At 37.0% G+C, this 27,765-nt stretch overlaps 1 protein-coding gene across 1 annotated transcript in view; it reads left to right on the top strand.

Annotated features, from left to right (window-relative positions):
• The window catches only part of LOC121652405 (chemokine-like protein TAFA-2), a 95,705-nt gene that overhangs the window by 37,330 nt on the left and 30,610 nt on the right, over window positions 1-27,765 (top strand). The window contains exon 2 of the mRNA XM_042005188.1: window positions 15,010-15,110. Coding sequence (XP_041861122.1) covers window positions 15,011-15,110 — 100 coding nt within the window. The 5' untranslated portion in view covers window position 15,010. The remainder of the gene's footprint in view (window positions 1-15,009; window positions 15,111-27,765) is intronic.

Genomic DNA, 27,765 nt, shown 5'->3' on the forward strand with positions numbered 1-27,765 from the left:
TTAAGCTGCTTTAAAAAGAATGCGATAATGCAAAAAAAAAAAAAAAAAAAAAATTCTAATAATAAAAAATAAATAAATAAAATAAAATAAAATAAAATAGTAAGTCACTTAGTGATGAACTCACAAAAATGAAATCTTGCACTTCTCTCGGCTTCTCTATGGACATCTTATAGTCCAACTTGTACCTTAACTGGTCTAAACACCTGCCCACTAGAAAGGGCACCAAACAGCACTGACAAATTTAGCGACCAATATATATAAAAGATAAGATGTTTCTTTTAAAACTAGTAGAGATAAATATATATATATATATCTATATATATATATATATATATATATAAGTGAATACTGGACTTGTGTTGATAATAGATAAATAGTAATGTTGCTTTATAACACCTGGGCATGCAACTGCTTGCCCACAAATTTGCTACTTAAACAGAACTTAGAAAAGCACCCAGAGGATAATGACTTAAATAAAACTAATGATAATGAAGTTCAATTTTTTTTTTAGTTTTCTACTACATGAGTCAGGCTAAAATAATTAAACTAACCAAACACAAGCAACAAGTCTTTTACTTGTTGCTTGTGTTTGCCTCTGTGTCTGATTCTCATCAGCCCTGCTGCTGATCTCTCTGCCCTAGCTTTAGGGCAGAGAGATAATAATTTATGACTGTTTGAGGTTGAAGTAAAGAAGTCAATAGCTCACAGTCACACGAATATTTTAAACTAAAGCACACATCACAATTATTGTCTGGGTTTCAGTACATTCACAGGTCGAAGAGTTTGAAACTATAGATGAACGCATTATTTTAGAGCTGATTTGAAAGATGAGGATATCACTAGCTGTGATGAGAGTTTTGGTGTGTGTGTGCACCAACTGCAACATCTACCAGAGATACTGGGAGCACAAAGAGGCTCCTACGGAGGGGAATATGCTATGACAGGATGAACTGTGGTAAGACGTTTTGTCACCAACCTGCTCATTCCCATACGAGCCTCCATGGAAACTGCTTATCTGGGATCAATGCAAAAAGCACAATGTTTACCAAAGAGTGCAACTACCTAATGTTGCTACATGCTGCTTTTTTTTCTTGGGTTGTTTGTTTCTCCTGATGGTAATAAACCTAAGATGGAGCTTTTGAATGCATTTTGTGCATTTAAGCATATGTGTGTGTATGTGTGTGACTGGAGTCCATCTGTTGTTGTGGATGCTGATATGGCAGCTACATCTGCAGGGAGCTGACTTGCACATTACTGTAAGAACACACACATGCAAACCTGCAAATATTGGACAGCTTCATTTGACACTGTAATTACAGCCAGTGATCAAGGATCCATTTATCAGCCATCTTCCTCAGGGTGTCCACTGACCTCCAACAATATCAGCACGAGACAGAAAGGACCGAAGAGGAAGGGTGGGTGAACAAAGGAGGAAGGGATGCATAGAGGAAAATGGATGGGGGGAAAAATAATGGTTTGCAAGGAAATATGGGAGACTGGGAGTGATATACAGATTGGTGGGGTGCATGTTTATGTGTCTGGAGATGTGTTTATCAGCCACTGATTCATTCATTTGTGTGTGTGTGTGTGTGTCCAGGCAGTTTGCCTTCCACCACAGTGACCTTACCTGCTGCTTTGCTCCCGTATTATAACGATGAGTTACACACCATTACTGATCTGCTGTTATCTACAGCTGCTGGTTGTAAATGTATCATGTATGTATATACACACACATGCACACATGCACACAAATCCTGGCAACCTGTATGAAAACAGCATGCATAAGTTATGTTCGCTAAACCTGAGGAGAGACTAAGCTAAAGGGGTTATTTTAAATAGGGTTTAAGCTTGTGTCTGGTGAGGCACAGATTGGAACAGAGGAGATGTTATTGAAGAAAATGTTGCTCAATGTGTCAAAAGCTTGTTTTAGAGATTTTTTAAATTGGCTAAAAGCAAAGATGTTGACACTGAGCTGGGACAAAATGTTTTGAAAATAAATCTGAAGGAGACAAACAGCATTGCCATGGATATGATGATTTTGTACTTTTTAAAGAAAAACAGTCCTGCCCTCCAGGGAGATTCACCATCAACCTAATTTAATTAAGCCATCACTTTCTACAACTAGAAACCTCCAAGTCAATAAGTCAAAACATGTGTGTAAGCTAGCGCTAATGTTTCCTCTGCCTATAGAGCAATAAGTAATCCAATCTTCAATCCCTGGTATGTTCATTATGCGAGTACAAGTCAAACAGGTTTATCACTTCTGAGTTAAAATTCATTCAAAAACAGTTTACTAAAACACATTAATTCCTTTCTAACACAGCTAAAATACATTCTTTTTACAATGCAACTGTCACCCATTTGGACACCATTTTGCTGTTTGCCTTGGATATATGTAAAGACAAAATGTTGCATCAAAATTTTGCCACTTCCTCCTTAGGTTAAGCCAAAAACTACACATGCTTAGAGTTAGAAATCAGAACTAATTGGCTGGGGTTAGGAAAATATCATGACTTAAGCTAAAGTATTTCTCCTATGAATGCCATTTCAACCATCCAGGTGCTGGTTTTTACATGACCACTACAGGTCACATATTCTACAAACGCTATCTTGGGGTATATCAGCCTGCATGAACAAAAGCCCCATTGGGTCATATTTGAGTGGACGACAGACTCACCTAGAACAAAGATAAAAGAAGAAAAAAAATCCAATTGAATAACTATTTGGTAATCTGATTATTCAGCATTTTTTACAGTGATAATAAAAACTACCTCCACATTTCTTTGCAGTATTTGCAGCTTTTGCCTCAGAAGTTGTTTTGTATTAATATGCTTTCATAGTAAAATTCTTTTTTCATTCAATTTAAATTATGTTTTCATGTCAATACACTAAGAGTTATCTTACTTTAAGAAGCCTGACTTTGTGACTTCATGGTGATGATTTATACAGTCAGATATTGAAAAAAAAACACATTGCTTTTGTTTGCAGTATTTGCAGTTTTGTATTTTTATCTGTCTTATTATCTCTCAATCTATTATTTATCTAAACAGCTCCTGCAGACTGAACAAAATGTGCTCTTGATAAGGCATGTCCTAATTTAGGAAAACCAATTGGAAATAAAACTTTGTTTGAGCTGACCCAGCAACCCACCTTTCAGCATTATGATGCACTGCCTGAAAGATTACCATTTTAGAACTTAACAGTCTATCAACTTCCTTCATATACTGCTTGCTATGTAATTATCAAACTTGTTTCTATCAAAAATTGATATTCAGCAAAAAAGTTAGCAATTTTAAAAACACAGCTGTCATTTGCAAAATATTTCTGGGGATCATTGGTAGAACTATTTTTAAATGGTCGTATGGATTCCTGTGTGTGTCTGCCTGATTCTGATATACATGGGCCTACAGGGACCACCCAACGAGATGCTTCATTTACAAAATTATGCATGTAGGGCAGAAAAATGGGTCTGAACTGGGGGAGATTATAGTTACAGAATGAGATCAGAGAGGACTGAAGCCATGACTGAGACACCCTGTTGTTATCCCTTCATTCTTTTATGAAAGGAAGAGAGACTTGGACAAGGAAAAAAAAGTAATACAGGGAGAGAAGATGTGCTAATGCCTTATGGTGTTTCCCTTCTTTAGGTATTCATTAACTCAAGAAGAATTTTCTGAGGTCTGCTTAGACACTAATCATTTCTTTCTGTTTCTCATCAATTCACATCAGTGCTCATCATACAGTTTTTCTCATTTTCCCCACAGTTTACCTTCATGAGATGTATAAGCTCTAGAATACAGGCAATCTGGATGGTTCACTTCCTTTCCCACCACCACATTGCCTACATCTAACCTACTTCTAACAGTGATGTTAAAGATAAAAAAAACATTATCCACCATATAGCTTTCAATTAAATGATTAAACTTTTGAGAACTGAGTATTTTGTAGTGGTAAAAACAAAATATACTCTTCTGCTTCCTCCATTCTGAGTAACTTTTAGCCTTAGCTCATCCAAAGGAGACCATCTAGATGTAAACTAAGATGATTCTAATCGCTGTTTACTCTAGCTAACACTGACTAAATATTTGCAGCTAATTTATACCATGTAATGTAGAACCAAAAAAAGCTTAAACTAGAAGATTAATGTAATCAGCACCATCATTCAATCTTTATACAACAGATTTTTGATGTGCCAACATCTGGGCAATAATCTGACCATATAAAACATTCATCTTTTAAACAATATGTTTTATAAATCTAGGAAAATACATCTTTTACAATGTCAGAAAAAATAGTAAAAAATAGTGACTTAAGCAACACTTCCTGTTGTTTGGTGTTTGCACCTTTTATTTTAAGTTGATTGAGGCACTCATTCATGGATTTATCACTGTTGGCAATGATAAAAATATAACCATAATGAAAAAAAACATTGATGCCAGTCATGAAAAAAAGAAATGATTAAATGGAGGGGAAGCAACAAAAGAAAGAGAGAAATGGAAGAGGAGAGTATCTAAATATACCAGCTGAGGGCAGTGGAGAAAAGAAAAAGTGCAGCTGCTCTGAAAACCTTGCTGCAATGAAAAATTAACTTGGGAGGCACAGAGAGGGGAGCATTCAGAAAGAGTAAGTGCTTTTACTGCTGGTTGCTTTCACTTGTCTGTCTGGGAGATGGACACATGAAATCATCCTCCTATTAAAGTAAGCTGGAAAAATACATCCTGCCTTCTTCTTCTGTCAGTGAGTCCAGCAAATAGTTGAACCCATTTCACCTTCTTAGCTCCCAGTACTATCAGCAGAGATCACTATCTTAATGCATCTGACTGAGGTTCCTTGTTCACTTTTTGCTCTTTGATGAAACTCCTCCTGAACTGTCTTAAAATTTTGCTTGCTCATCAAGTTTGTGTTTACTGCTGCTGTTTCAACTCGGCACAACATCAACTACATTTTCGAAGAGAGCCTTGTAGTATTGCACTGATCCTCTTCGCTCATGTAGTGCACTAATAATTCCAGTCAAGTTAAACTAGAATTCCACGTCACGCTTGTTTGCTTCCACCAACCAGTTTACTTGCAGTTTATATCCATGTCACTGATAATATGATGTGCCTTGTCCAAAACTCTTGATGTGAAGACTTTGAAGTAAGATTGAGCAATATGGATTAAAAAAAAAATCTATTAACTGATTGAATAATTCTTTTAAGTTTTATGAATTATTAACTTGTTTTTGTCTTCCCTAGAACTAAAGGCAAATCATCATTCAACACTTTGCTTTATTAAATAGTATGCTATACATGTTCCAAACAACAAATGCAACAATAAATTAACAATATTTTTTCACAAATAGAAACTATTCAATTACATTAAAGTTCCACAGGAAGAATGCAGCTGCTTTTATATATTAACAAACCCAATTTTTCTTTCCAATTCAAGGCTTTAAATAAACTGTACACATTACAGTGGTCTGTCCCATGTCGGACATGTCAGATGCTGTGAAACAGAGCTTTTTCCTTAAAAATGAGAGCGTAAGACCATCTTTCTTTGTTTTTATTGCATCATGTTCAGCTGCTGTGGCTGCCACTAATAAACCTTGTTGACCAATACAGCTCACGTGTGCAGGTGTCACCATGGAAACAGCAACAGCTCGGCTAGTACAGTAACTATTGTTAAAACTGAGCTGAGAAAACATCAATCCCAATATTATGATCTAGATTTTTCTTAATTTTACATTCTTATAAACTGAAGCTGAACATATCCTATAACATGTCACCAAATCCTACTCTAATCACTTAATCTTTAAGTCAGAGTGAATGATAATAATAATAATAATAATAATAATAATCTAATTTTACATGTTCCTGAAATATCGTCTTCACAGATGGACATCCTGAAAGCATAATGCCCTCAGCCATTGCTGTAACTGGCATGAATGCATAAAACACTAGATTGAAATTTATTTGAAGAAGCCATTACAGCTGCCTGGATTATTTTCTCATCCAATTTTCTCTCATGCCAGACACTTCCCTTCTCCCTTCAACAGGGAGCGCACAGAGGAGGCCATTTGCATTTTGCTTTAATACATTTCCTTAATTTTAAGGCTTCAAGAGATCCCTCTTTGTATTTGTTTATTTACTTCAAAGTACTTTTTTCTGTCATTGCTTAAAAACCTTGCAGAAAATTGAAGTGTAGTCAAAGTGTAATAGATGAATATGAAAGTAGTGCACTGTGTATTCAACTGAGAGAGGGACTTTGATGTTATTTTTGCAGAGTTAAGTCAGCTTACAGCGATGTTGTGTAGCTCACGCCCATTGGAAAGAGCTGGCAATTCCCTTTTTCTTTTATTGTCTGATGCTGTTGGACTGGTGGGTGATAGAAAGGCTCAGACAGCATGACTGCGTTTCCCACCTGGATTTGCACTGTCAGCAGACACACGTGTTGTTTCTATGTATGTGCCCTTCTCTGTGTTTGACCCGAGGATGTTTCAGGGGTAGCCATGTTGTGTGCAGACGATGGATTGGTAGTGACATCAGGATCGTACCTCGCGGTGCAATGAGCTCTCCAGGTTAGCACAGCGATCAGCAGACAGAGGCAGAGCAAAAGAAGGAGAGAGGACAAGATGGATGGACTGTGACACCCTTGGGTCCAAACAAGCTTTAGGGATGTGTTGGGGACACACATGTAGCTGTAGCAGCGAAAGCTGATTTGAAAGATGAGAATGTCAAGGCTGTGATGAGCACTCAGCCAGAGCCATAGAATATTGTTAACTAGTGAGAGACGGTTAAAAGACTGAGGAATGGGGGAGTAAATGGCCTAAAGCTTCCCACTCCTTATTTTCTCTCCCTTTTTTCCTGTCTTCCTCCCTTTCCACACACACAAATACACACGCATACACTACATCAGTCTTGAGTTTCCACAATTCCAGTTAAATTGGGGGCCTAATTTAGACCCACTGGCTTTCAGTACAGGTCACATGGAGTCAGTTTATCTGCAAAAGCTAAACTGTGTTTGATTAATGATCATACACACACTAATGAATACAGGCACACACAAACACACACACACGCACACATAGATGCCTATACAAAGACATGCTCATGGCAAGATCAAGGAAGCCTAAATAAGCAAAGTCTCCTGAGGTTGCAATTAGGTTAGGACAATCCTTGCAGTCCTAACTAGCGATGCCACGACTAAAGATTTTCTTGGAACGATTTTACAATTATTTATTAGTTCATAAATTTCCCAAATAATGAGTTTTGTTATATTGATACTAACAAAATAACAAACCAACAAAGTAAAGAATAAATTAATTCTACATATTAACTCTGGATTTCTCTAAAAGAAAACAGATAGAAAAGGACCTCTACCTTGAGTTGAGATAATGTAGCTTCTTTCTGGAAACGACATTATAAAAATGGTTTTGAACATTTCCTTTCAACCCGATAAGATAATTCAGAAAGACAGAAAAACATCTAACTACCTGCTTTCCTTGAGCAGAAGCTCAGGAGGAAGAACAGCCGTCTTCCAATCAGAAGGTTTGTGGATCGATTCCAGGCCTTCCTTGATTACCCCATGAGTACCTATTAGTGTGTGTGTGTGTGTGTGTGTGAATGGGTATGTAGTGTAAAGCGCCTTGAGTGGTCAAATTGACTGGAAAAGTGCTATGTATGTACAAGCCCATTTACATAAATAATTATGGAACAGAGGAAATAAAGAAACAAGATCAGATATCTGGAATTAAATACACTTTCTTCTACCGACTATTACACACTGACGACTAAAAGCCATGGACCTCATGCCAGGTCGATTATGTTTGAACAGCTAAACTATCCATCGCAAAAGACGTATTTAGTTTTTTTTTTTTTTCATCTGTATAAAATAACGTTCAGTGAATGCATCATGTGGTGTTGTAAGACCATCCCAAGTCATACATGTTTACAAAATAGCAAATGACACAATAACATGTCATTTCAATGTTATGTGAGATAAACATTAGCGTTATTGAACCAAATTACTGTGCATTTACCTTCAGCATAAAAAGCTGGTGCTTATCCAGGTGCATTCAATGCATTTCCTGCTTTCTCTACAACTTTTTATGTCATGCTGGTGAGCTGTCCTCCACAATGAAACCTTGATCTTTTACCTCCTCTATAACAAAAAAAAAAAAAAAAAGTAAAAAAAGTTCGACAGGGATGACTTAATCCGTTTGTTTAGAGGGAATAACTCTTCCTCTGCTGTAGTGTCCTACTCTAACACACCTCTTCTTCAACTAAAACAGAACCAAAACAAAGCAACACAAGCAGCAACGTGCAAATGTGGCGTAACTTTGTTTACATTGTAGTTACGTTATTGTAGTAATACCATGATTAATTGTAGAATGAAGTTATCGTGTCATCCTTAGTCCTAACTTTGACCCAGAAACAAGCTTTTCTACTAACTCAGAAGTGTACCCCAAATTCTTCTGACAAATCATCATCTTTCCACTTTTGTTTTACACATTTCAACGCATTTAATATCTATAGATTTGTTATTCCAATATAGGTGCCCAAACAAACCTTCAGCTTTATTGTTTGGCTTTCCTCAGCTTGTACAACAGGATTTAACCACGTTTCAGCATGAAATGATTGTTATTTGTGATTGTCTCACATGGTGTGAGCTGTGGGTGAATAAATTGGCATAGATGGGGAAATTAGGCTGATAGGATGTCCTTGTTCTCACTCATTTGCTGACTGGAAAACCACTGTAACAGCCAATCCACTGAGCATTTAAGAAACATGTCCTCCAAACAGACTCCAAACAGGTGCTATAATAAGAACAATTACACAGCCATGTTGCCGCCAGTTGTCTGTGTGCATGTCTGCAAATGAAGTATAATAAGGCCCTTACAAATATGCAAACGTCAACAGAACATTTTCCCTTGGATTGACTGAAGAAAGCTGTAAGGGCTTTATTCTGTTTCACATTTTTTCAAAAAATTTCTGAGGTCCCTAGGGGTCACGTGGAACTTTTTATTTTTCTTTAGCGTTACCTCGGAAATTTTGCGCTCCCTGACAGACACTAATTACATGGCTACGAGAGAGCGCACAGCCTGTTAAAGTCATTTTACTCAGTTTCTTTAGGTGTTTCTGTTCTGCATCTGTCCCTCCCAGCATCAAGTCAACATAACACACACTTACACCTGACATTAGGTCCATGTTACCAGAGGAAGTATGTTGTTGTAACATAGTGCTTTAACTGATTTATTACAAGTGCAAACAAAGCGGTTTGCTGTAATCAGAAATGATATCAAGCATCTTGCTTTACTGTTTTGGCTGCTTGTGTTTAGACTGTAAAGTGGGATGGATATGATTTATTGGTAATTTATTAAATAAACTCCGATTTCCATTCATTGTTATCGCTGTGAATTATTTAACTGTTCAGTATAAAGATTATAATTAAGAAGACGTTATTTGTGTCAAAAATACATAATAGTGCATAATGCCAGCTTCTCTTGTGGATCTTCTGGCTCAAAAAGGATAATTTAATTTTTTTTTCTTAAATATAGACTATTTCGTTTACACTCTATAGAAGTGCCACCTAAGCGCTGTAACATGTCATTCATCAGCTTTTCAACACAACTGGTGAAATTGTGCTAGATAGATAGATAGATAGATAGATAGATAGATAGATAGATAGATAGATAGATAGATAGATAGATAGATAGATAAATAGACAGACAGACAGACAGACAGAAGCAAAAAAAAAAAAAAAAAAAAAAAAAAAAAAACATAAAACCCCACTCCTCTCCATTTTTCATTCCAGTATCTCTATGCAATCTCTGTAAATACGATGAGCATGAAATTGAGAGTGTGTGTGATGCAGTTCTGTTATCCCTATAGTAAACAAGCTCTTGTAACTTGAAGACCACAAGAGAATCCCATTTGTTTTCAGAGCATCAATTTAACATCCACTGCATGCAATTAATAAAAATCATACTTTGCTTTTGAAGCAGTTGCATGACATCCCGTGCTGTTGGCCTGTAAACAACCCTTCCCATCATGTATTCTTTGGATCATCCTTTCCTTTCCATTATCCTTTTCTAAAATATAGTGTTCCGTTTTTCTTTGATAATGTGACTTTTAATCTAACAATAAGCCTCGGTATGCTGGTGTTATTAGCCAGATTATGGTTTTGAAGGAAAGAGATAACCATCTTTGTTTAATTCCAAGGTCCATATTTGTCCTTGGTAGACAAACGCTGGTTAGATTTGTGTGAAGGAGGGCTCTACATTACCTACATCAAGCTCAAAGACAGAAAAAAAACTACAAGGTAACACCTTGTGGGGATAACAGAGGTCACCAGTAATTAACAGATTTTTTTTTTTTGGGTGAAAGATAAAATGACAAAATAAGAACATTTCAGAGCCGATTCCAGAAAGGAGGTTTAACAAATCCTGTGATAAAGCCTGTGCTCGAGGTTGCAAAATCCTCTGATGTCAGTTCACAGTCCCCATCTCAGCTCCACCTTTTTGCCCATTTTTGGATTTTTCAAGAATGACAACACGCATGATGCTGCCAAGATGGCGACGGTGGGAACCGCCCAATGAGCTTCCATTCAGCTCTTCAGAAACCTACGGGTGACATCACAGAGGCTCTGTCCATCTTTTATATACAGTCTATGATATCAACGCACTGTTTTAAATGTAAACTGTGGCTGATTAATTAAAAAAAATGCAAGAAGACATCACTAGGTAAAGCAAGGAAATGATAAAGAAAAAGGGACAGAACAAGCTATGAGACGGGTCAACATCAGGCTGATTTACTGACTGGAGAGGGCTCAGAAAGGCAAGATAAAAGATGGATGCCAAATGCTTTGGGAGGGCCTCACTGGAAGTTTAGTGGTCTGGCCTTAAAGGGATGAAGTTCTGTGAAAATGTTTCAATCTTGGAACGAAGTTTGGATATAAACGATAAAAAAAAAGATATCTGTACTAGTTTAATTTTATTTTTTATATATTTATGGTACTGTACTGAATTGCAGCTAATCTGACTCTAGGTCTATTATAGCTCATCATTAAGTCAAAGGGCGTTCTTTTTTAGGGGAGTGGTAGCGTAGTGGTGACAGAGATGGGCTTGGGTCTGGAGAACCTGGGTGCAAAGTCTGTTATTATTTTCTTAGAATTGAAATCTTGTCTTTCCTTTAAGGAAAATAGGAGACTTGTTGCTACTGTCTTGTCTGTCCATGATTATTGTAAGGTCATTTCTATTCCTGAATCTTTGCAATGGTTATTCCGTTGGATACAATGTACTACAGTGCACTGATCCAGAAACACCATAGTGTCGTACAGCATTCATAGTTTGCTTTGTCCTCCCATTTACTAAATCTTGGGCATGTTTTTATCTACAAAGTTTTTCTTGGTCTGTTTCCATCGTATCTCCTGACCTAAATCCTTCAAAAAAAGTAAGCTTGGTTACTGTCTAAGCTTCTAACATTTTTTCTTGTATCCGTCCCTAAAGCCCATTCTAAATTAGGAAAAAGCTTTTTAACATCTAACCTTGCCTTTGCTGTGTGGTGCTGCTTTGTTCTGACTCTACGAGCCTAGTCAAACTTCATTTTACAGCAGTACATCACTGTTGTGATAAATATGTATGCGTATAACGTAACGTTAGGCTATGATACACACACACACACATGTGTGTATCATGGCTGCTTTACATATTTTGAATTTGTTTGAGGCATTGGTCAGAACTTAACGCTTTGCAGTTGCAAAATGCAATATGTGACCAACTGGTAGAGGCATGTCGGGACCAATTTAACTGTATGTAAGGTAACAGGGTCGACGGTGACAAGAATTAGGGGAAGACTATCTATGATAGTGTTGCTGTTGTTTTTTTCTGCCATGATCTCAAAATGAACCAAATGCTAACCTTCTCTATTGCCAGCATATTGACAAAAACTATTAAACTTATTAAGAGAGAAGTTATCGAAACAAGTTATGTACTTGGGTATTTAATAACAAGTGATGTGATTGATCTTTAATCTTTGAATATCAAAGTTTGTTTTTCAGCTCTGAAAATTGTGCATGTTATTGTTAGTAGAGCTGTGGTATCAACTAACAGAGACACCAAAACCCCATTTTGAGGTAGTCTTATTAATATTATTATTGGAACCAATCTGCAGTGAATGGGAAATTAACTGGAGGTTGTTTTAATTGAACCAAACAGGTTGTGTAAAAATGTTGAAGATGGTTTATCCACTAGCAGCTCAATTAGCTGCCTCAAAGCTGTTTTTTCTCATTCAGAAATGATGCTACTAACAGAGACTGCAATAAAAAGCAATGTAGCATTAGTGGACATAAGGTGATATCTTAATACGCTGTAAGATTAATCACTTCATGTTAATTGCCACAGAGACTGATGAAGAGCACAGGCAACCCATTTTCTAAACGCTGGTTATCTCAGAGAATGGAAACTCCTTGAATATTAATATATTTCCACTACATTTTCTGCTCAGACACTGGGAGCTCAACCAGAGCTCATATGCCCATGAGATGTCTGTCCGGCTGTAGCTTAGATGCATATAACTACACACGCCCACTCATGCGCACACAGATACGCAGACTGGAGGTAAGGAGGGGAAACTGATCAGCCATGTGGAGCAGGGAGGGCATTCCAATGGGACTAATTAAAGGGATGGAACAGACTGCAGAAATCATCGGAGAGCACCACTCTTTCTCCAACAATTTCTCCACTCGTGCTTCCTTTCTCCTTTCCATTCCTTTGTGTTCAGCTAATGAAAGCAACATCATAAAGGGTTGATTTTTCAAATATAATCCTGCTGGTGTTCATACTGGAGGATGTCATCAATGGAGTTAAGGGGACTGTGGCGTTTACAGTATTTAATGGGGCTGCATGAAAAAAACAATGAGATGCAAACAAGTGTAACACAACAATTTGAAAACAGATGAAGTAAAACTGGATATCCAAATTCAAACTTTGTATTGGCTTGCCAATGCAGGAAAGCCTTAGTGAGTTTGTGACGATGCATGTGTGGTAAGAAGAATCACCAATGGCTACTGAGTTTGAAACTAATAGAGACTCGAGCAGTTTAGATCTATTGATCAAAACCCCTTGTTCCTGAGCAGACAAATACACATATACAAACACACACACACACGACTGCCTCTGCTGCTGCTCTTTCTCTCTTTTTCATCCCTCTTTCCCTGTTCCTTTTCCGAATCCATTTCTACATCTCCCGCCCACTCATTCTGCAGCAGACAGACCAACAACCAACCATAACAAAGTGGCACTGCATCATCAGAAACACTGCTGTGTGTCTAAATGAGCTGGAGAGAAAGCTGGCAGCGTCTCTGCTTTGTTTCCTAATTATTTACTTCTAGCAGAGCATAGGTGATGACAGGAGGGAGAGGATGAGAGGAGGAGGGAGAGAGGCAAGGATATACAAAGACTGGGAGGAGACGAGAGGAGAAGAAAAGTGACAATACGTGATATTCATTAAAACTGATCAGCTGCAGCATCTGAAGCATAAGATGATCAGTGCTAATAACTTTAGTCTTCTAATGCGCAGGCTGATCTGTGATTCTCTATGCATGCGGGGATGTGTGTGTGAGATGCCCACAAAAAGCTTTGGCCTAGCCTGTCTGGCTTTGCAGCTTCTCCCAGCTCTGAAAAGACCTGGCTGCATGGCCTGATGACTCACACACATCAAGCTCAGAAGTCAAGCCAAGGCTTAGCACACACTTCCTCATGAAACAAACACACACACATGAGCACACAAACTGTGTGCTCAGACACTACATGGGAAGAGAAAAAAACACACCAACACATGCTCACATCCAACCAGGTGTGTGTGTGTGTGTGTGTAATCAAATCTGCAGCGAGTTAATCCGCTCACTCTCACAAACCTGGAAAGTTTGGTTTACATCATCACATATCCGATCAAGTGTATTCCACAAAAATCTTGTTTTTCCCTGCAGTGCATTTTCTGCTTTACAGGAAAAGTAAATTACCGGCATGAAGGACATTTCAAGAGTGACTTCAACAAAATGAACTTTGTGAGTTAGTCCATTTTATGCTCAGCAATTGTATTTCACAGTCAGCTGATTCTGGTTGCTGTTATGACATGTTGTAAAAAGCATTTGCTTGGTTTTCTTTGAATAATAAAACAAGGGACTCTGAAGTATGAAGAAAGATCATGTTCAATTAAATCTTTAAGTAATCCTTCCTATCTTGTCAAGTGGAGATAGATTGACTCTTGGCTATGTGAGCAGCTTTTAGTTTGCAATTTCGCAGAAATAGGACTTTTGCAAATTTTCATCCTCCCAACTCCACTGGAATGCTTTTGTTTAAAATGTGAATAAATCATGAAAAAAGATATAACAGATGCTTTGTTGCTCTCACTGTATGTTGCCTCATACATTTGCTTTACACCCCCCCCGTAGCTACAAATTCGAATACACAAATGTACACAAGCATACCAATAAAATAAAATCTTTCCCGTGGTAAAAAAAAAAAAAAAAAAGACTGTCTGTTGTGGAAGTTTATGTTCTGCCCAGAATATAAAAGGCTGTAATGATATGCATTCACATATGCCAAAATTTAGGGCAGGAGAGTGAGTTTTTACATTACCCACAGAGCAAAACAACACAATGATTAAATCAATTAATTAAAAAAATATTGAAAAATTGTAAAACAAATGTCTTGGCTTGGGTTTAACTGGTGAGTTTATAGGGTCATTGACATTTTTGTGAGGAAATATATGTTTTTAAGGATTTATCAATATTTATTTTTAGATAACTTGTTTTTTTTTTTTTTTATTTAAAAAATGTGGATATGATGTTTGCAGTTTGCAATGGGCTGGACAAGTCTCTGGTCCATCACAGACAAACAAATGCGCGACTGTTTGAAAAAAGACAAGGATATACTACATTTTCATTTATAGGTCATGAACAGCAAAAATAAAATTGCAGCGCTTTCTGATCATGTGCTTTTTTATTTTTTGTTTTTCTTTTGTCTAACAGAATGCGGGAACGGGGTCCTTGCATTTGTGGAGTAGGTGTGTGGAGTCTACTGTTATCTCTTTGTCTCGCATCCCTCACACATGCACACAGGAGCCATACAGGTAAGTGGACACGTGTTTGTACATCTGTTTGTGTGTGTGTGTGTGTGTGTGTGTGTGTATACATGTGTGTAGCAAATATTGCTGTCAGTTAGTGAGGATTGGTTTAAAACACTTACCGTATAGATCTATTGTAGATTGCCACTGCAGGAAGACGCTAAAGCCAATTTCTTTTTACGTGTTGTAAAGTTGTAGTGGATAGACTGTGTGCTACTCGAGGGAATCCTGAGGTCAAAGCCACAATGAAATGTAGGATCACAGAGGAAGCTTTGTGAAGACAAGCACACAGAAAGCAGTTCTTTAATAGAAGAAAAGGGAATACAAGTAATCCAGCTAAAGAGCCTTCTCTGTTCTGGATGCTTTAGTATCTTTACTGTCCCATCATCACTGGGGCAACTCTCAAAAATGCCTGAGGGTTACAGCACAGACAGAGAGCTGTGAGCTTTGGGGATTAATAATTACTGGTTGTGTGATATCCTTCCGGTGCAACTCAAGCAGCTATCCTACTGCATGACAGAGCCCAGAGGCCCTTTGCTGATCACCTGTGTAACACTGAAAGTCAAACACCTCTGGGAAAAATATTTAATAGGGAGCAAACTGCACCTGTGACCTGTATTTTCAGAGAGTTTCAGTGCATGTGCCTGAGATTATGTTGTTCAGTTACAAAAGGTACAAATATGCCTGAACGATATGGGAAAAATCTAATGTGATTTTTATGACCAGTATTGTGGTCTGGCTTGAGATTTAGTCTTTTAAATTCCAGCTTGCATTCAATGTTCATGCAAAGATATATTTTTTATATCAGATGAAAAATTATCACATGACATAACAATATGAACTAATCTATATTCTAACACAGAGACGCAAAGTTTAGATATAAACAGCTTCACTTATTAGATACTTAGATATAAGTATCTAACAATTACCAAATGTTTCATAGGTGCTAAAAAACAATGTGGAAAATATAATAGTGGTGGACAAATAATGCCGTAACTCAATTTTAATGAGTTTGACTTTTATTTCAGTACTTTTCCCTTTAACACACCAGAATTTTAGACAGGTTCTATAACTTTGTGAAAAAAGGTGAGAGGAAAGAGGCCACAGCTGTAGAAAAAAATAAAGGTTCATCCTTCATGAGGACTTGCCAGCACACTCAGTGCTTTTGGTCAACTAGTTTTTTTTTTTTTTTCTTCTTTTAGCAGGAAATTCATCCTACTACTTTTCCACCCTCCCCGTTCACTTGATCTAGCACTGTGCAACTTTTGTTCTTTTCCTCAAAATCAAGCCTGTACTGACAGGAACCTGCTTCGGGTCTGTTCCAGAAACTTTAAATAAATAAAGAAAAATAACAGTGCTTCTTAGAGAATTAAGAGATGGTGAACTGCATCACTCTGATCACTCTAGTTTTTTTTTTTTTTTTCCTTCACTCAGAAGAACTTACATAGTTATCTGGATGATTTATAACAACACTTTTTGTCCTGCTGTCAGTGTATTATATGTCTCTAAGACTACCTTGTATAGGTGTCAGTAACTGAAAGAGGTAATTATTAGTCTGAGACTTTTTATTTAAATCCTTATAAAGTATCAGTCTTAGACAGACATGCTCTACTCCTTTGGCCTTCTGTGAGGAAATTGAGAATTTCTCACAATTTCTCACTTCTTGGAAACAATAAGGTCTATTTGTATCTATGCGTCTGTAGAGCAAATGTGTGTCCTTGCTGGAATATGAGGCTTTGTGTGTGTCTTTAGTGTCTGTTTGTGTGTAAGACTGACTCTCCCATTGTCGGGCATTATCACTTGCTCTCAAAGAGCTCCTGAACAGGCCAAGGCAAACATTTTCTTAAAAGGAAGGAAGGCAAAAAGACATGACGGGAGAATGGAGGCTCTCTTTAGTGGTGTGCTTACCAACCTTTTTGTGACTGAAGTGCTGAGGTCCACACAAAGCAGTAGAAACACTAAAAACAGCAGGTGAAAGGGATTAATAACAAAGTGGGCCAATAAGAAGGACTTTTTTATACAGTCTAAAATATTGTGTTGCTTGTATATGAGATCGTGTGTTTGTGTATGTGTGTTCCTGTTAATGGTTGACTGATTGTTGAATAAGTTGCAATCAGGGAGTAACAACATTATCTAGTTGCAGGTCGACTGAGTGGAGAAAAACAGATGAGTAATCAGATAATTACTACATACAATCTCTTTGGCCACCTCAGGGTTGATGTTCTCACTTATACAATTCACACACAAATACACTCTTTTTCTTTCATACACTATATACTGTATAATTCACTTAGGTGCCTAAATAAAACACAACTGCAAGAAGTAATTGATTTTAAACAATTTATTTAAATAACAGGCAAGAAATTCCATTCTTGCTTAAAATAACATTTTGCACTCAGCTTCCATCTCTTAATACCCACAAACTAGCTTGATGGGGATATTCCATGTTTGCGTGCTTCTTTCCTGTCTCTCCTGAAACAACACGCATGTGTGCAGGAGAGTTTTCTGGATTAGAACTTAATGATGAGAACATTGTATTCAATGTTCACAATATAACCATTTAATATATCCCACGTAGAACAACTTAAGATAATTGAGTATATTCCTTATATTACACACCTCTAGGAGAAATTAAGAAATAAGATTTACTCTTATTACAAACAGGCCAAGAATATGGAAAACCTTTTTTTGTGACATACAACACAATGATGGTATCTAACCTCTGTTCATTTGCAAATCACAATGGAAAGATGTAGTAAGCTGGTGGCAAAAAAAAAATATATATAGTAAAAGGTCCCCACTAGCTCACAAGGCATGGACTTGAAACACATTTTTAAGATGTGTCCCAAGTGACACAATAATTCTTAGCATATGTGTAAGTATGTCCTGTATAAATATATGTATGTCTGTGTATTATCTGTAGTTTCTCTTTATATTTTTTAACATGCAGTCACCTGATGCAGTCATCATGCTTTCTCTTTCTCCCACATGCATGCTTTATTAAACACATCACTACATACATACAAATGTGTGCAAAATTGCATGCTTCATGCCAAGACCACAGAGCTCTAACAGCCTTAGTATATCGTTGACCTCGCTCCTTCAATAAAGATATCTTATTTGGAGGAAAAGTCAAGGCCGTGTTTAAATGTCTCAGTGGCTTTGCCAATACTGTTGGAGAAACAGCTTGGCTTGGACTTTGAAGCAAACGGAACAGCGATTACGCTGATCACTTCACCACACACTGTCGAGTCATTGATTCTCAGTCTATAGGCTGAAGTCTCCATACATCGCCTCTGATTAGAGGACAGTGAGGACTTAACTTACTCTGAAAGGCATTGTAGCTGCCAAAGAGGGGAAAGAGTTACAAATACAAAGTCACAGGCCTATGAGTGCTATGCTACTCTGACAAACGCGCATTTGGACAAGACTGCATTGAATACACATGCAAACAGACACACACACATGCAATATATATGCAAGTACATTCATGCATGGTCAGAGAGGCTTTCTAATGTGATGGGTGGAGACAAGCTGTCTGCCCTCCTTAGTGGCTGCTCCACAGTGGTGCTACAGTCCATGCCTGGTCTACAACACAGCTCCATATGGCTTGTGAAAAAGTCAAGTTGAAAATTACAAATGTGACATTTTTCGGGCTGACAATCATTTCAGGAAACTCCTGTATTTATAATTCACTGGTCAAAAGCTAGAAAACACAAAAATTGAACAGTGAGTGTTGAGAGAGATATGATCTCTGCAGAGTAGGGGTTGGCAATATTACCATTCTAAAAATGTCAATAACGATATCACAGATGACGTGGATGACAATATAATACAATTCTTGCTGTTCTAGTTTTGTTTTTGTTTAGTTGTTTTTTAAATTTTTGCTTAGAAGAAAATACAAAACTATGCGATACGATGTGATGCATTTTCTACACACATTGTTTTTTTTTTGTTTTTTTTTGGTCAATAATTTTTGGAAGAAAGACAAAAAAGAAACGCCTGTTTCTGACAAGGTACTGCTGCAAGAGGCCCAGTGTTGTGTTGAATTAAGCACCCCTGCCAAAGGGTGTGTTTCTGGATTTTACGGATGGGGTACTTATTTCAACAACACACCGGTTTACTGTAAGTGCTTTGGGATGGAGGAGGGGCTACACCAGCACTGTTTCTCATTGAGAAGAATAAGAATGATACATGCTTTCATGTCAGACTCCAATAAGACCGAAAAAGTCAATGGATTTGTTGCTACTCCTGTTTTGAAAAAGAGTCACTATAAGGGTCTAGGAATATATCGCTAAATATAGCAACACAGTCACTAAGTTGGCATCATTGAGCAGCATTGAGCAGCTATGGCAGTGGGTCTACTTCTGGTATAGGGCTGGGCGATATGAACAAAATCTTATGTCTCGATATTTTTTTTACCTGAATCACGATATACGATATATATCTCGATATACTTTTTTTTTTGTCAAGTAGCCAAAGAGACAGTTCTAATTTACAGCCTTCAGTGCTGAAAATATACTTTTATTAAGGATCAGCAGCACATGTGCAATAAAACAGCTGAATTAAATTAAAGTACCTTTATATTAAATGAAATGTTCCTAAAACAAAGTAAATTAAAAATTATTTTCAATGACTATAACAAAAAATTACAGCTGTGCAAAATGCAAAAGATGCTTTTAACTCAAAACAAGCTATCTCGATATAAACGATATTCCTTCCTTCTATATTGCGTATGATAAGGTTTTGATAAATTTGAAAATCTCGATATATTGCCCAGCCCTATTCTGGTATTTGCCTGGATTCGCCTTAGGAAGTTCGCTGTCTCTAGGAACATGGGAATCACTGTTGTTTTGTTGTTTGAAACCAAAATCAGCATTCTGCAGCATATATTGTACAGCTGCACTCTGCCGTGGTTCCTTGTTCGCTCCTTCAGCTGAGCTCCACTGTGTTTAATTAGTGGAGGTGCAATTAAATGACATCATAGGGTAGAAATGTGTTATCATGTAATGTCACAATATTACATTTTCTACCAGTGTCAAAAAATTTACCGGTATTCCAGCAAACAATACAATGCTGCACACCCCTACTGCATAGGCTTGTTTTGATTATCTTAAAGTGACTAATTTACTCTTAAATAGGTTTGGCCACCTGATATTAAAAAACATACCACAAACCTGCAATGTAGCTCCTAAAGTTTCTGAAATCAACGAGATCATAAATAAATATGAAACAGCTAGCCATCAGAAGCGTTTGCATATTTGTATTGCCACCAAAGTTAGCATATGTTTAAGTAAGTACACCCAGAGGAAGTCAGCAGATTTAGATATACTGACTTGTCTTTTAGACATGGGGGTTCTGTCCATCTTTGGTTTTAGATAGATAAAACACTTGTATTGCACTAGGACATGTCTCATGTGTATCTGGAGCACTCCTCTCTGTCACACACAGATGCTGCAACAGAAGATAAGGAAGGAACTACCACAACTACAAATACAAATACACAGTAGGGGGGCTATTTCTAAAGTCATGGGTAATAACTATTGTTTTTTAGCATATTAAAGGTAATTATAGATGCTCAAATTGAGGAAAAACATTTATAATTATCTCATCTAGCATGTGTGTTTTTTTCAGTGATTTTTTTTCTGGTAATTTTTAGAGAATCTCATGTTCTGAAAAAAATAACACACAAATCTTACTCATTCACGTCAAGAATAATAATCCAACTTTGCATTAAGTGAAAAACTTCTTTTCAAAAGTGTTGACTTCTTTAGTTATGTAGAAGAGTGGACAGTGCCTGCCAAGGCCACCTAAGATGACAATTTAGATCAGTGTGGAACTGTTCACACAGGATATGTGAAGCAAACGGTACTCTGCAAGCCATTTCATTAAAAGTTGAACATACTGTAGAAATCACAGCAATAATCATATGCAGGGTGCAGCTTGGTAGCAATGCTGGTTGGGTAGTATTTGTGAGTTATGGTAAAATTTCTGACTTTTTATGCCAGTCACATAACATTTAGTTGTGCTGGTTTCCAGCCAAAACAGATTGTGAGTCTAGTTTCATCAAAGCAACGAAGATACATGTTATTTATGATCTGTCCATTTGTTCATCATTATGGGTGTTAGATAGCCTTGGGCCCACTCTCTTTTTTTTTCTTTCCTGGTTTTACTTGAGTTGTTGTTGTTCACAATAAACAAGTAACTTAATTTGCATATATCCACCTTCACCGACGTGTTTGTCCTTGATAACACATGTAGTTATTAATGTGCCAGGAGTGTATCTGATAACTGGCCTTCTGGCCTTCTGTGGCCAAAACACAAGATAATCTTCTGTGCACATTTCTTCTCACGCATGGTTCCATCACATATTCAAAGGATGTGGGGATGACAAAAATAAATTTCTCAGATTGTCAGGATGACCGCCTGTTTGCTAAAATATTGAACAAGAAAATCATAAAGCAACAGAAATGTTTTTCTCTACTAGGGAGGAGTGTGTTTACAGATGTTATTTTCTACCCAGTGCAGTAAATGCATGTCTATGAAAGTAGAAAGGTGATGCTAGACAACAAGATGCACTCTGCTAGGCGGAAGTATGATTCACGGCCTCTGCCTCGAGATCCACAGTAACAGATAAATAAAAGTGGACTGGATGTGACTGGGTTACTGAAGAAAGTCCAAACAGTATGCGTACCTCTTACTGTGTACTTACATATTCTGCACTTGACTTTGTGTGAGGCCGTGATAGTAAATGAAAAATCTGTTGAAGATATCAAAAAGGAGAGGATATTATTTCTAAGCATATTTAACAAACACTAATTCAAATGTATAACATGTTATTCATATTGATGAATGCTACCATATAAACACACAGTTAGTCAGAAAACATTTTCATTGATTTGGAATAACTATATTATCATTATTAGCACCAATATTTGATTTGCCCAATAGTTCACATCTCCATCTAAGTATAATATTTCCTCACAAGCACAAAGTACAACTAAACTAACAGTAATGACATGTTTGTGTAAAATTGATGATTCTGTTAAATAAAAATGTAAAAATTGCTTCGAAGGGAAAATACATGCTATCACTAGGATAGGATTAAATAATTAATGGTAGAAAAATCTTCCACAGACAATGTTAATAGCAGTTTTCAGACACTGGTTTAATACTTAGTATCAGAGCAAAAAAAGACGTCCTTGTTTAGTCACAGTTTTTCCTGTTGTTCCTCAGGCAGACTACAAACAGGTCAGTGCTGCATTTTTGTGTGATTACAGACAACAGGCTGGCATCAGAGCTAAAGGGGCATAATTGCAAACAGTGGTAAAGTATGCTCCACCCTGGCTCCACCTAGTGACAAATCAAGCAACCTTTTGCACCGAGCACTTATAGAACTCTACAACTCTGCATTACATCTCTAAGTGCTTATACTAAAAATGCACCTTTTGGTATCAGGATATAGCTTTTTTGGTCAACCCATAAAGCTCTCATCATACTAAAACCTGTCGGCCAACTAACTGGTGTAACACTACTAAAAATATATTGATGCCTCATAGACAATAGAAATAATCCCACACAGAAGTTTACCACTATTACATTTTACTTGAAAGATCATTTTTATTCTTTAATTTCCCTCAAACGTGGTTAAAAACATTTTCTATGCTGTTTATGTGCTGAGGACCCCCCCAAAAATTGAACAGCTCTTACACTAAAATCATTTACAGTATGTATCCAGGAGCGCTAGTCAGTTTTTAATTGGCGTAAATGGAGAGTTTCCTTTGACTGCACAGCAAGATTAGATTATTGGGGCCCTCTCATTGCATTCATTAGTTCAAATCGTTACCTGTTAGCTTGCCAGCCAACCTTGCATAGACCCAGTTTGGTACGTCTGCATGATTTTGTCAGTGAAAGCAAGGCCTCTATTGACCCTGTAGCTTTAGTTAAGCCACTAGATGGAAGTAAGACTGTTAGCTAAGCTTTATTTATCTCACTAAAATCCAGAGCTCCTTGAGACCTGAGGACAACTTGTGCATAGAACAACATTAGTATGGATTAACAGTTCAACTAAAAAGCAAGAAATAAAAAGATGTGTATTTGTAGAGCAGCAATCAGGGGCTTGTTTAAAACTATACTTATGATTACATAATTCACTGAAGCCCATGTGTTTGTTGCTCTTTGGAGTTTTAAAGTCTTTCTCTCCTGTGTTGTTGTGCTAACACTCTTCTCTTGCCCTCAGCTTTATATTCTCTCTCTCTCCTCTTACCAACTTTTACTTTATTTCACAGCTATTAAACCAGGAAATTTCAATCAGGTGGCACAGCATGAATTTCTGCAGGGGCAGGAGAGAAAGAGTGAACTTTTATTTAATGCAGCCATTCTTTCTTTTCTCCTCTCCCCCTCCATCTTGTCTCGCTTTTCTTCCGCAGCTGAACTCAACCTTGCCTCTTTATAGTTTATGATTCAATTTCCAATTTGTCCTCTGGAGGTATTTGCCTGGTGGGTGGTGCTGTGCTTTTGTTCTTATGTGTTTGTACAATGCTTGCCTCTGGTATTCATTGGAACACAGGCTTACACACACATATTCCCAATTCTGTGTCTGCAGTTCTTTTGGCTTTATTTTACATGAAAGTCTAACTGAGGTTGGAATTGCCCTGTTTAGCTCAGCTGTGGTGCAATATGTATGACCAAACATACAATTTCCTCTTAATAGAGTGAAGGATGACCAGAAGAGCTTACTTTGAGGCTTTCGAGTTTGTGGTTAACACAAACTGCAGACTGAAAAGTACACCAGTTTTAATCTTGTCCTGATTTTACTGTATATCTTGAGGTGCAAACCAAAATATAAATTAGAGATCAGTCAAAAAGGTATTACATACTACTAAATAAACCAATTATCCCCTAATTATAGTGTCTTATCGCAAAGATTTCAAAAACCACCCAATCTTGTTTAAATGTAGGCTAGGTTGTACATTTATTTCATCACAATTCCCAACAGCGTCTCTACTTGGCTTTGAGCTACCTCTGAAAGGCATTTCCCTTGTGTGTTTCTTTGAAATTTCAACTGTAGTGGGTATTCATTTGTTTCATATTTGCAACCTCAGGCACTGAGGATATCAGTGTTCAATGAGTCTGACAAAAAGTCACCGCAACAGTATTGTATATCCAATATTTTTATTTCCTGTTAAAGTCTATATTTTCACCATTAACTCTTTTATTATTTATTTTGCAAAACATGGACAAATTTGTCAAAGTACCAATGGGCAAACAATGATGAATCAAAAAGTATCTTTCCTGCTTCACCACGTAATGGTCAAGTAATGGTAATGGTCAATGATGGGGAATGAAGAGAGATCACAGTGTGTTTTAAATTAGATTAATCTGACAGCATGAAGCCAAACAAGTTACAACACCACTTGGGGACCCCTTATCCCAAACACAAAGATAATCCTGTTAATTGCTTTAGAAATGAACTACTCAACAGTCATATATAGCAGAGTTGTTTAATTAAAGCAGCATCTGTCTCATTAAAAGCTCAACTCACCTGAAGTAGATTGCAGAGTTTCCTGGCTTTAAGACTCACACTGATGTGGTTCTAACTATAGTTAATGAAGATACAGCCAATAAACTAAAGACTATTTTGTGCAACATTTCTTGAATGTTTCTTTGTATGCATTGTGGTGTATGTGGTGGTGGGACCAGGGGGGCCTTGACATGAATGTTGTAGATAAAAAGGGGGCCCTGCAGAAAAAGTTTGGGAACAACTGCTCTAACTTAAGCTCAGTCTGGTATTTGCCTGGGTACACACACACACACACACACACACACACACACACACACACAAACAAACACACACACACACATATATATATATATATATATATATATATATATATATATATATATATATATATATAATTTATTTTATATGCATCTTTTTAAATTAATCAGCCATCGGATCAGCCATAATCAGTTATCAGAAATTTTTTCTGCCAAATATTGAAATCAGCATCGGCCTTAAAAAAAAATCCATATCTGTCGGGCCTTAGTTGTAATACTTGTTTCCAATTTGTGCTGTTTTTTTTCCCTTTTTTTGACTTTTATACATTTATTGTACAGCACTTTGGTCAGCTGGTTTTGTTTTTAAGGTGCTTTAGAAATACAGTATAATTGTATGGAATAATATGGTACCAAAAGCATAATCAGTGCAGTCATACACAATATGCAATAAATAAATAAATAAAAGAAGAAAACAGGTATGTTGTGTAAGCTGTACCTTTTCCTTGAATTGTGTGAAATGTTTATCCAGTTCAGGTTTGTGTTGTGCTAGAGATATTCAGAGTGTGTACATGAGACAGGAATTCTGGACAAACCATTCTAACACAGGACTGCTCTATATGTTGGTCTCCAATTCTCTTTGTTCTTTATAAACAAAAAATAAATAAATAAATAAATAAAAAAGAGAATGCAAATAACTGTTTGCTGTTGGGTTTGTTAATTATTTAATTCCTTTATTACTATACAAAACCATAATTTCCTGAATTCTTCTGTATAGTTTGCAAACAGCAGATCAAAGCATTTTCCTCCTTGGGGTCCATTTACCCCCATTTTTTCTCTCCTTTTCCATCCACATGTACACAGTTTCTGATTTATAGTCGCAGGAGATTCTATAAATGATCAGGTGTTGGGAAAGGAAACAAAGGGTTGGATCTTGTTGCCTTTTGAAGCATTTAGATATTTTTGCAGAAGGTTATTTTTCTTCCATGACAGCTTGTCATTTAAGGCTTTTGTTATATGCACAAAGCATGATCTTGATAATTTAATGCTAATACAAAATGTTGCGTATCATAAAGCAGCAGTGGTCTTCTCTACGCCCCTTCTTTTTTAAATGAGGTAAATGAATACAGTTCCAAAGGGATGCTTGTCTTCTGCTGGCTGGATCTAATATAAAATAGCCTTCTTTCAGTTTTCCAGATGTTCTGCTTGCTTGAAGCTATGTGAATAATGAATGCAACATACTTTTCCAGGATAGAAGATTCATAAATGCTGGCACAAAAGTGTAAAAATGCAAGTTCATATGTTCATTTTTCAAAGCAATCCAGTACAGGAGAAGAAATATTTACTTGAAATACATGCAAATATAACAGACCACAGTTGTCAGAAAAAAATTAGTAGTGTGTTTGTGCCTCATCAGCCAGGAAATCATCTGCATCAAGAGTTCAGATGGTTGGCAGTGGATTAAGTCAAGGAACCAATTTACTTTGGCTCAGTGTTTCCATCCAGTCTGTTTTCCCAACAAAGTAAGTATATAAAAGTTCAAATTGATCTTTTGGTTGTTTAGAAACATTTAGATAACACCAGTGTTGGAGGTTACAAAGTGATTTGTTAGACTACAGTCCTGCACACATCAGTACACATGTGGAGTTCACTCAGCTAGCAAGTCACCAGCGACGGCAGTGTTTCCCTCATCAAAGTTCTCACAAAATTTAAAATTTTTGGGCAAAAAGAAACCCAGAACAAACGTGATAAAAATGCATATTTTGCTGTCCCCAAAGCCAGAACCAAAACTTATGGCGTGATCTCCTTCCACTGCTATGACCCTAGTAGCATGCATGTTGTATATATGTTGTGTGTGTGTGTGTGTGTGCGTGTGTGTATGAATGCATCTGTGTGAGAGAAATTATAATCAGGTGTGTGTTTTTAAAGTTGTTTGGTTATATACGTGGGTGTGTGAAGATTTGTGTTTTTAATACAAAAAAATTGTTTTTATTATGTAAAACACTTTGTGCTACTTTTTGTATGAAACGTATTTTTAAATAAAATTTGACTTGAACTTGTTTGATGGTGTCATAATAAGGCAGAAAGGCCAGTGCACTCAAAGGTAAATGTTATAATTAAAGTGCAGGAAGAATCACTGTATCTCGCATAATCTCTTAATTTATATTTAGTAATGCAAAATTACTGTAACAGGCTCACATGTAGTAATGGAACTACAAAGTTTTAATGGCAGTACTGATCTGATTTAAGTTCTGACTTTTAAAACTAATGTTAGCCAACATTGGATGACACATATCCATGACATCATGGTTGAGGATGCAATTTGCCAATAACTGCTCAGTGGGAACTACAACGGGATCTCAGTTAAAAATAGGCACTTGATGCAAGAGATGTGTAAAATAGAAATAGGTTAATTTTAAACAGACATTAGTTGTTGGAACATATGTAGAAATAAAGGATAACTTGCAGAGTCAAAGCTTGGTTTTTGTTCACAACTTATTGTAAAAGTGTCCCCAAATATGTGCTAGACAATGCAAATATGACTGAGTAAAGAGAAACAATCTTTATTTGTACTTTGACATGTTGAATATTTCACTGGATTAACAGCACTTCTGTTTTGGTTGGTCTACGGTTAATGTTGATGCGGTAAGTAAGCATGTGATTGTCATTTTGTGTGAATCAGTGCTCTCTGTGGAGAGTGGCTTTAGTATTCTTAACAGCAGCTCCAGACCCATGCTCTGATGGATGGGTTGATCTTTACTTCACTGATGCACTGTGATCAATGCTGATGCAAGGAAGGAGAGCATGACAGAGAGAAAAAGGAGGGAGCGTTAATGTGCTGCCTCGGCAAATCTCTCTAATTTAGTCTCTCACAGTGTCCCCT

This window comes from Melanotaenia boesemani, chromosome 13 (genome assembly GCF_017639745.1).
Source record: "Melanotaenia boesemani isolate fMelBoe1 chromosome 13, fMelBoe1.pri, whole genome shotgun sequence".
Lineage (NCBI taxonomy): Eukaryota > Metazoa > Chordata > Actinopteri > Atheriniformes > Melanotaeniidae > Melanotaenia > Melanotaenia boesemani.